Source organism: Dendrobates tinctorius, unplaced genomic scaffold (assembly GCF_039654945.1).
Source record: "Dendrobates tinctorius isolate UK_male_01 unplaced genomic scaffold, ASM3965494v1 ptg000070l, whole genome shotgun sequence".
Lineage (NCBI taxonomy): Eukaryota > Metazoa > Chordata > Amphibia > Anura > Dendrobatidae > Dendrobates > Dendrobates tinctorius.
The window spans coordinates 100226728-100237737 of NW_027361738.1; the positions used below are offsets into that span (position 1 = coordinate 100226728).

Genomic DNA, 11010 nt, shown 5'->3' on the forward strand with positions numbered 1-11010 from the left:
CTGTTTAACCGCAAATCATGCAGCTGCGGGGACTTGAACATAACATATGAGCACACCCAAGATATACTATAACAACCGAGCACGCTCAGATAAGACCGAGCATGTTCACTCATCACTAATGGACAGTCATAGACTGGTCCCACTAGAAAATTATATATTAGGAAGAAATACTAGGATGGCTAACTGCGTGAAAGTCCAGCTGTATGGCTGTGTGCCCACATTGCGTTTAATGCGGTTCCGCCACAGCAGAAACACTTTAAAAAAATGCATCCCCATGCAATCCTATGGGATTTTGCAGTTGCTGTGCCCATGCTACGGATTATTCCGCTGCGGAATCGCATAGCGGTAAAATCCGCAGCATGTCTATTTATTCTGCGGAATCGCAGCGATTCCACCGCCATAGGATTGCATTGAAATGCCCACTTTACGCATATGGCTATGCCCACCATGCGTAAAGTGAGTGCTTCATGTGCAGATGGTACCCAGGGTCTGGAGGAGAGGAGACTGTACATGCCCTGGGTACCATATCCCTGTAAAAAATAGAGATAAAAAATAGATATATACTTGCCCCCCCCCCCCCCCCCCGAGACCTTCCCGCCCCCATTGGCGCTGCATCTTCCGTTCTCAGGGATGCATTGCGCGAATGACCTCTGATGACATCTTGGTCTCGTGTGATGCTACGTCATCAGGTCATTGTCGCAATGCATCCCTGGGAATGTAAGTTGCCACCAGTGCCAATGAGGGCCAGGAAGACTCCGGGAGCCGCCAGAGGGCAAGTATATCTTTTTTTTTTTTTTTTTAACATCCTATTTTTACTATTGATGCGGCATAGGCAACCTCAATAGTAAAAAGTTGGTCACACTTGTCAAGCACTATGTTTGATGAGTGTGACCAACCTGTCACTTTTCCAAGTGATGCTTCAAATTGCTTGGAAAGCGCAAGCATTCTGCAAGCTAAAAATGCTTACAAAACGCTTGTGTTTTTTGGGAAAACACAAGCAAATTCTGCATGCGTTTTACCCGCGGCAGGGAGTTGCGGAAACGCTGCGGACATTTCCACAGCATTTCTGCAACGTGGGCACTTAGCCTAAAGTTTCATCTTGTAGCCATTCGCCTCATTCACACTTTGCATTTTTATTGTCCCCTCTTTCCTCCTAGATTGTCAGCTCTTGTGAGCAGTCACTCAATCTGATGTTTCTTCTACTTGCACCCCCTGAATTAGAAAGTGTTGTGGAATGTATATATACAAAAAATGAGACAAGAGACGATGTAGAAAAACAACTAAAGCAACTTTATTGAAGAGCCCATGACACACACCCAGCGTTGGCTCCAGATCACTGGAAATGCACAGAATTCAGATCAAGTGGAAACTATAGAACAAGCTGAACAAACAATTCTCGTGGTGTCGTATGGACTGAAATGAAATCTTATTATCGCTTCCTCTTCTGCCCCCCGAATGACTATGTAAATAGATCCTCACTAACTGCTACTAGCATAAACCTCCAGTAAAGGAGAACCAAGGCGACGAGCTCCGCTGCGGAACGTAGTGATCGATGAAGCCGCAGAGCAAAATGCACGAAGATTAAAGTCTTTAAGAAATGAGAAAAATCAGCGATCAAGCTGCTCGTTCACCTTATGCGTCTCCATCTCAGAAGCAGTTGATAAATGTCCAGTTTTTCTTTACCAGTCCCCCTAAATTTTATATCCTTGCATTGTGACTGGTTCCAAAAAGTAACTCCCCCCCTCCCCCCCCCCCCCGAACAAAAAAAAAATATGAGTACTATTATCTACAACTGGAGAAGTCTAGTATGTTGACCGGTTGGCATGCAACTCTCTCCATCCAAAACCCCCAGTGTCTCATCAGAAGTTCCTCCGGCTGACGTCCCCCGTCCAGTGAGCGTGTAACATGGATTAACTATAGGAACGTTCCTTGTCCTCCCGCTTAACGATTACATGGTGGACAAGTAGATAACTTTGCCAATGAACAAGGCATCGGACGGCTCGCTGGAAGAATGATGGGGGTTCGCTTGAAAATTAAAAACTGCGTGTAAAAGCAATTAATTAAAGGATTTTGGCTTTTCGGCATTCTGCATGTTGTGCACCCGGATGTGCGCCTGCAACGTCTCCTCTTTGTTGAAGCTCCTCTCGCATTGGTTGCATGGGAAGGGTTTGTCAGGGGCGTGAGTGGCCTGGTGGGCGACCAGCTGGGTTTTCAGGAAGAAGCTCTCGCTGCATTGAGTGCACTTGAAGGGCTTAGTGTCTGTGTGTACTCCCTCGTGGGTGATGAGCAGGGACTTGTCATTGAAGCTCTTCTCGCAGTGCCGGCATTGGTAGGGTTTGGGTTTCAGGTGGCACTCGCCGTGAGCTTCCAGGCTGCTACGGTTCGGGAACCATTTGTTGCAATGGTTGCACTTCTGAGGCTTTTCCCCGGTGTGGGTTCTCTTGTGGGCGACAAGAAGAGACTGGTCATTGAACTTCTTTTCACACTGGTCACAATGGAAGGGTTTTCCTTCGCGATGGATGTTGCTATGAGCCGCCAGCAGAGCCGGTTTAGAGAAGCTCTCATCGCACAATGGACATGGGTAGGCCAGTTTCCCAGTATGGATCCTTTGATGGGCTTCCAGAATGGACTTATCCCGAAACCTCTTCTCGCAGTAGTTGCACTGATGGGGCTTGTCGTCCGGATGCAGGAGGAGGGGGCTGTTGCTACCACTTGAGTTAGAGTTATCGGTCACGGTTCGGATGATGATAGAATTGGTCACTGGAATTTCAATACGATTGACAGTATTGATAGTATTGATGGAATTGATGGGAGTAATAATAGTTTGCTGATGGATCTGGCGATGAACCATCAGGTCAGACTTGGAGAGGAATCGAGCGTTGCAGACATCACAGGCGTTGTTCTTCTCGGCTTTGTGAATCTTGCGGTGAGCTTCCAGAGAGGCGCTGTGCTTGAAGCACTTCTCACACTCAGAGCAGTAATACTGTCTACGTCTCCTCAGGTTCCTCCCGTGGGTAGGGGGAGAGTAGTCGCTATCTTCATCGTCATCATGAATGTTGTCCTCATCCAATTCCTCATCTAGTGGAACAAAGTCTTCGTCCCTACGTGATCTCTTCACCGGCCTTCTAGTCTCCTCCTCCTCTTCCGGGTCCGGCTCAATGTAGACATCAATGGTTTCTACATGAGTGGGACTGTCGTCCATTTTCCTGGGATTTCAGACTTGCGTCCTGGCGGCCGCTTCTATAAAGACAGCTGAAATTGAGAAGATAAATCAGGTTAAGTCGGCAACCGCTCTGAGGATCCACCGGATAATCTCCGCGTCACTAAAAAGCAAACGACATTTATACAACTCCACATATAAACTACAGCAGAGTAATGAACTCACCGGGAGAAGCGGGGGAAAAAAAAACAAAAAAAACCCACAGTAATGAACACCACGGATCACAGCTCCGAACTGGAGGCAACCTGCGGAAATAAAGGAGAATGACATTAACCCCTTAACAACCAGAGGCATTTTTGGTTTTGCATTTTCGTTTTTCACTCCCCTCCTTCTCAGAGCCATAACTTTATTTTTTTCCGTCAATATGGCCGTGTGAGGGCTTATGTTTTGGGGGGCGAGTTGTACTTTTGAGCGACACCATTAGTTTTACCATGTCGCGTACTCAAAAACGGGAAAAAACTCCAAGTGCGGTGAAATTGCAAAAGATGTGCAATCCCACACTTGTTTTTGTTTGGCTGTTTTGCTAGGTTCACTAAATGCTAAAACTGCCCTGCCATTATGATTCTCCAGATCATTACGAGTTCATAGACACCAAACATGTCTAGGCTCTTTTTAATGTAAGTGGGGAAAAAGATTCCACCCTTTGTTAAAAAAAAAAAAAAATAGCGCCATTTTCCGATACCGGCAGCGTCTCCATTTTTCGTGATCTCAGGTCGGGTAAGGGCTTATTACGTTCTTTCAATTGCCTGTTATTGCATTTTAATGCAATGTCACAGCGACCAAAAAAAAAACAAAAAAACATAATTCTGGCGTTTTGACTTTTTTCTCGCTACGCCATTTAGTGATCTGGTTAATCCTTTTTTTTTTATTGATAAATCTGGCGATTCTGAACGCAACGATACCTAATATGTGTATGTGTGATTTTTTTATGGTTTTATTCTGAATGGGGCGAAAAGGGGGGTGATTTGAACTTATTTTTTTTTAATTTTAAAAAACTTTTTTTCACTTTTGGCATGCTTCAATAGCCTCCATGGGAGACTAGAAGCTGCCATAACCTGATTGGCTCTGCTACATAGAGGCGATGATCAGATTGTCTGTATGTAGCAGAGTTGCTGACTTGCTCTGAGCGCTGACCACCGGGCGGCGCTCAGAGCAATCAAGCCCTGACAACCATAGAAGTCTCCAGGAGACCTCTGTTTGTCATGCCAACCCATCGGCAACCCGCGATCACGTGACAGGGGTCACTGGTGGGAGGATTTCTGGCACGATTGCCGGAAGAGCGTGTTAAATGCTGATGTCAGAGTTTGACAGCGGCATTTAACGGATTAATAGCCGCGGCTGGATTGCGATTCCACCCGCGGCTGTTCCCGACACACGTCAGCCCACATCAAAGAGAGGGAGTCCGACATTGGCGTACTAATACGCCCAATGACGGAAAGGGGTTAAACAACGGAACGCAGACATAAAACGTAGCCTACTAACACGGCAATAGTCTGAAACTTTCAGTAATCAGGTATATGGTAATCATGGATTACTGCTACATTTTATACCTTGTAAAGCACCAGTAAGGGACTGAGTTGTATTAAGTGCATGCAAACATCCAAACTACATGAATTCAATACCCCAGAGCTGCACTCACTATTCTGCTGAAGAAGTCACTTGTAATGTATGATGTATACACACTCCATACATATACACACAGAAATAGACGCCAGATCGTTCACATGCTATAGTAAGGATAGATATGTGAATTGACAAAAAAGGGGAATAAAACTTAAACTTTTAATCAACCATTAAAAAGTACCAAGACTCAACAAGCATAAAATCAGTGCCCTAAGAGGGCTCGTCAACCAGATTATCGGGCTGTAATAAGGTTCCAATTGTCTACAAGTGACTGCCAAATGCCAGTGCACTGGCATATAGTGGAGGGACCTGGCAGGGCACGATACAGCAGTAGATGGCAGCAATGTCACCCAGTTCTGGGCCACACTTGGGATCTCTGGCAGGGATCTTCAAAACACTCGTGTGGATCTGTAGGCACCGAGCCATTAAGCGGGGATCCATCTCATGGGTCGAAGTTACAGGATTATAAGCGTCTCCCGGTGGCAATGATTAAAGATGAACCGCAGCCTGACGCGTTTTGATTCATCCAGGGACTCCTCATGGGATAAGGCAGCCTGAGCGGAGGACTCAGCCGTGTTAGGTAATATTACAGGAGGCTCAGCTGTAGATTGCCTAACACGGCTGAATCCTCCACTCAGGCTGCCTTATCCCATGAGGAGTCCCTGGATGAATCAAAACGCGTCAGGCTGCGGTTCATCGTTAATCATTGCCACCGGGAGACGCTTATTCTCCTGTAACTTCGACCCATGAGATGGATCCCCGCATAATGGCTCGGTGCCTACAGATCCACACGAGTGTTTTGAAGATCCCTGCCAGAGATCCCAAGTGTGGCCCAGAACTGGGTGACATTGCTGCCATCTACTGCTGTATCGCACCCTGCCAGGTCCCTCCACTATATGCCAGTGCACTGGGATTTGGCAGTCACTTGTAGACAATTGGAGCCTTATTACAGCCCAATAATCTGGTTGACGAGCCCTCTTAGGGAACTAATTTTATGCTTGTGGAGTCTTGGTACTTTTTAAAGGTTAATTAAAAGTTAAGTTTTATTCCACTTTTTTGCTGAAAGTCTTAATTACCTTGTGAGATTACAAATTTTGTTGTTTTTTTGTTAAATCAAAATTGCTATTCTGTGTATATGTGAATATTGCCAAAAGATGGCACCACACGTCAGGGACAAGTAGAGGCAACAGATCAGTGTATTAAAGCTCACCCACGAAGTCCAGAGTAACCTGTGTGTGTCAGCCGATGCCCAAAGCGCGTTTCATGTCGGCTTCCTCAGGGTGCCTATGCGTTCTGTGTGCATGTGATATATATATATATATATATATATATAATCTATTACCTAATATCTTTATATAATACCTGTGCCCACAGATGTAACAAGTGAGCGCCGCACTGAGTGGACACATGTAGGCAGTGCACATAGCCATACGACCGACCTGGCGTCTACTTCTGCACATTTATACACTCCATACACGAGACTTCCCAGCATTGTTTCGGTGCACATTTGATGGTCATTCTCCTCACACGTTATTCTCCTGAGGCTGTGTGCACACGCTGCGGATTAGGTGCGGATTCATCCGCGCGGATTTTGTAAAATCCGCAGGTGAAACCGCAGGTCAAAAGACCTGCGGTTTTACCTGCGGATTGCTCTGCGGTTTTGCCCTGCGGTTTTTCATCTCCTCAATGGAGGAGATGGCAAACCGCAGGAGAATCCGCAGAAAGAATTGACATGTCAATTCTTTCTGCGGATTGAAAACCGCAGATAATCCGCGCGGAAAATTCCGCACCGTCTGCACTGCGGTTTTTGATTCCCATAGGGAATCATGGTACTGTACACCGCAGCAAAATCCGCAGCGTGTGCACACAGCCTTAGGATCAGTTATTGCTACACACTGACGTCTATTAGAGTATTGCGGCATATAAATATACATGTACTCTCCTCACTACCGCTGAGTTCCAACCGCCTGCTTGTATTGTCATGGAACTTGTGCCTTCATCAACGGGTCACTATAGTATTAAACATACTAAAAAGTTAAGAAACATGTATACCTTCTATAGGAATTAAGCTTTTTGGGGCACAGGCTCCATATTGTCTCAAGTATTATCGCCACTGTTTTGGGACCTTCCCTCATAGACTATGGTCGCTACTCTTGTCTATGGCTTTAGTAAATTTGTATATACTTTACATTACTGATCCTATGTTACATTGTTATATCCTGTATTATACCCCAGAGCTGCACTCACTATTCTGCTGGTGCAGTCACTGTACATACATTACTGATCCTGAGTTACCTCCTGTATTATACCCCAGAGCTGCACTCACTATTCTGCTGGTGCAGTCACTGTGTACATACATTACTGATCCTGAGTTACCTCCTGTATTATACTCCAGAGCTGCACTCACTATTCTGCTGGTGCAGTCACTGTGTACATACATTACATTACTGATCCTGAGTTACATCCTGTATTATACTCCAGAGCTGCACTCACTATTCTGCTGGTGCAGTCACTGTGTACATACATTACATTACTGATCCTGAGTTACCTCCTGTATTATACTCCAGAGCTGCACTCACTATTCTGCTGGTGCAGTCACTGTGTACATACATTACTGATCCTGAGTTACATCCTGTATTATACTCCAGAGCTGCAGTCACTGTGTACATACAATACATTACTGATCCTGAGTTACCTCCTGTATTATACTCCAGAGCTGCACTCACTATTCTGCTGGTGCAGGCACTGAGTACATACATTACATTACTGATCCTGAGTTACATCCTGTATTATAGTCCAGAGCTGCAGTCACTATTCTGCTGGTGCAGTCACTGTGTACATACATTACATTACTGATCCTGAGTTACATCCTGTATTATACTTCAGAGCTGCACTCACTATTCTGCTGGTGCAGTCACTGTGTACATACATTACTGATCCTGAGTTACCTCCTGTATTATACTCCAGAGCTGCACTCACTATCCTGCTGGTGCAGTCACTGTGTACATACATTACATTACTGATCCTGAGTTACATCCTGTATTATACCCCAGAGCTGCACTCACTATTCTGCTGGTGCAGTCACTGTGTACATACATTACTGATCCTGAGTTACATTCTGTATTATACTCCAGAGCTGCACTCACTATTCTGCTGGTGCAGTCATTGTGTACATACATTACATTACTGATCCTGAGTTACATCCTGTATTATACTCCAGAGCTGCACTCACTATTCTGCTGGTGCAGTCACTGTGTACATACATTACTGATCCTGAGTTACATTCTGTATTATACTCCAGAGCTGCACTCACTATTCTGCTGGTGCAGGCACTGTGTACATACATTACTGATCCTGAGTTACATCCTGTATTATACCCCAGAGCTGCACTCACTATTCTGCTGGTGCAGTCACTGTGTACATACATTACTGATCCTGAGTTACATCCTGTATTATACTCCAGAGATGCACTCACTATTCTGCTGGTGCAGTCACTGTGTACATACATTACTGATCCTGAGTTACCTCCTGTATTATACTCCAGAGCTGCACTCACTATTCTGCTGGTGCAGGCACTGTGTACATTACTGATGCTGTGCTATCCCTCAGAGCTGCACTCTCTGTGCCGCTGCCGGCAGTCTCCCTCCATACTCGCGAGGCCCCGGATGTGCTCGGTGCCGGCGGTGTGGTGCGGCCGCCTCTCCTCATTGTGCTGCCGCCTTCCCCGCTGCCTCCTCTCTTCCCTCCCCGCGCTCGGTCCTCGCGGCCCGCCGTCTGCTCACCACGTTCCCCCGCCTCCCGCCTGGGCCTTCCCTGCCGCGCTTTCTGGAGGCGGACGCAGCGCCCTGGCTCGGAGCGCCCTGTACAGGGTGATATACCGCCCCGATGCCGGCACCGCCGCGGTAGAGCCGGAGAACCGCGAGCTGCGGGCGCCGTTCGCTCGGTGCTGGTCACCCACCCGGAGAGCGGCGTCCTCCGACCGCGCAGCGAAGAAGACGAAGCGCCAAAGAGAGCGGCGGCGAGAGAAAGAGAGCGGAGGTGACGACACCACACGTCTCTGCGCCATGACGTCACCGCACGCCCCGCCCACCGCCTCTCTGTGTGAGGAGACTGAGGCGGCGGCGCGGGGCTGCACTGACAGGAAGGAAGCGTGATGGCGCCGATCCTGAGGGCGAATCGTGAGAGTGCCCGAGTCCTGACAGGTCACAGGCACAAAGTGTCACAGCAGTCACCCTGTATACCCATATAATAACAAAGAGTCCTCAGAATGTCAGAATAGTGTGATAATAGTACAGGAGCGACCGTTATATCAGAATAGTGTGATAATAGTACAGGAGAGACCGTTATATCAGAATAGTGTGATAATAATACAGGAGAGACCGTTATATCAGAATAGTGTGATAATAATACAGGAGAGACCGTTATATCAGAATAGTGTGATAATAGTACAGGAGCGACCGTTATATCAGAATAGTGTGATAATAGTACAGGAGCGACCGTTATATCAGAATAGTGTGATAATAGTACAGGAGCGACCGTTATATCAGAATAGTGTGATAATAATACAGGAGCGACCGTTATATCAGAATAGTGTGATAATAATACAGGAGCGACCGTTATATCAGAATAGTGTGATAATAATACAGGAGAGACCGTTATATCAGAATAGTGTGATAATAATACAGGAGCGACCGTTATATCAGAATAGTGTGATAATAATACAGGAGCGACCGTTATATCAGAATAGTGTGATAATAATACAGGAGCGACCGTTATATCAGAATAGTGTGATAATAATACAGGAGCGACCGTTATATCAGAATAGTGTGATAATAGTACAGGAGAGACCGTTATATCAGAATAGTGTGATAATAATACAGGAGCGACCGTTATATCAGAATAGTGTGATAATAGTACAGGAGCGACCGTTATATCAGAATAGTGTGATAATAATACAGGAGCGACCGTTATATCAGAATAGTGTGATAATAATACAGGAGCGACCGTTATATCAGAATAGTGTGATAATAGTACAGGAGAGACCGTTATATCAGAATAGTGTGATAATAATACAGGAGAGACCGTTATATCAGAATAGTGTGATAATAATACAGGAGAGACCGTTATATCAGAATAGTGTGATAATAATACAGGAGCGACCGTTATATCAGAATAGTGTGATAATAGTACAGGAGCGACCGTTATATCAGAATAGTGTGATAATAATACAGGAGCGACCGTTATATCAGAATAGTGTGATAATAATACAGGAGCGACCGTTATATCAGAATAGTGTGATAATAATACAGGAGCGACCGTTATATCAGAATAGTGTGATAATAATACAGGAGCGACCGTTATATCAGAATAGTGTGATAATAGTACAGGAGCGACCGTTATATCAGAATAGTGTTATAATAGTACAGGAGCGACCGTTATATCAGAATAGTGTGATAATAATACAGGAGCGACCGTTATATCATAATAGTGTGATAATAGTACAGGAGCGACCGTTATATCAGAATAGTGTGATAATAGTACAGGAGAGACCGTTATATCAGAATAGTGTGATAATAATACAGGAGCGACCGTTATATCAGAATAGTGTGATAATAATACAGGAGCGACCGTTATATCAGAATAGTGTGATAATAATACAGGAGCGACCGTTATATCAGAATAGTGTGATAATAATACAGGAGCGACCGTTATATCAGAATAGTGTGATAATAATACAGGAGCGACTGTTATATCAGAATAGTGTGATAATAATACAGGAGCGACCGTTATATCAGAATAGTGTGATAATAATACAGGAGCGACCATTATATCAGAATAGTGTGATAATAATACAGGAGCGACCGTTATATCAGAATAGTGTGATAATAATACAGGAGCGACCGTTATATCAGAATAGTGTGATAATAATACAGGAGCGACCGTTATATCAGAATAGTGTGATAATAATACAGGAGCGACCGTTATATCAGAATAGTGTGATAATAATACAGGAGCGACCGTTATATCAGAATAGTGTGATAATAATACAGGAGCGACCATTATATCAGAATAGTGTGATAATAGTACAGGAGCGACCGTTATATCAGAATAGTGTGATAATAATACAGGAGCGACCATTATATCAGAATAGTGTGATAATAATACAG

The 11010-nt window shown here is 45.0% G+C and overlaps 1 protein-coding gene across 2 annotated transcripts; it reads right to left on the reverse strand.

Annotated features, from left to right (window-relative positions):
- Positions 1-1269: 1269 nt before the first annotated feature.
- On the reverse strand, positions 1270-8937 carry LOC141095863 (uncharacterized). 2 transcript variants are annotated; one of them, XM_073582242.1, is made up of 3 exons: positions 8802-8937; positions 3386-3465; positions 1270-3252 (listed from the first exon to the last, which is right to left on the reverse strand). In XM_073582242.1, the coding sequence occupies exon 3, from the start codon at positions 3200-3202 to the stop codon at positions 2057-2059; it is 1146 nt and encodes a 381-aa protein (XP_073438343.1). In that variant the 5' UTR covers positions 3203-3252; positions 3386-3465; positions 8802-8937; the 3' UTR covers positions 1270-2056. The 2 variants fall into 2 exon arrangements, with proteins under 2 accessions (XP_073438343.1, XP_073438344.1); XM_073582243.1 differs by lacking the exon at positions 8802-8937 and adding an exon at positions 8626-8757.
- Between the last annotated feature and the right edge of the window lie 2073 nt (positions 8938-11010).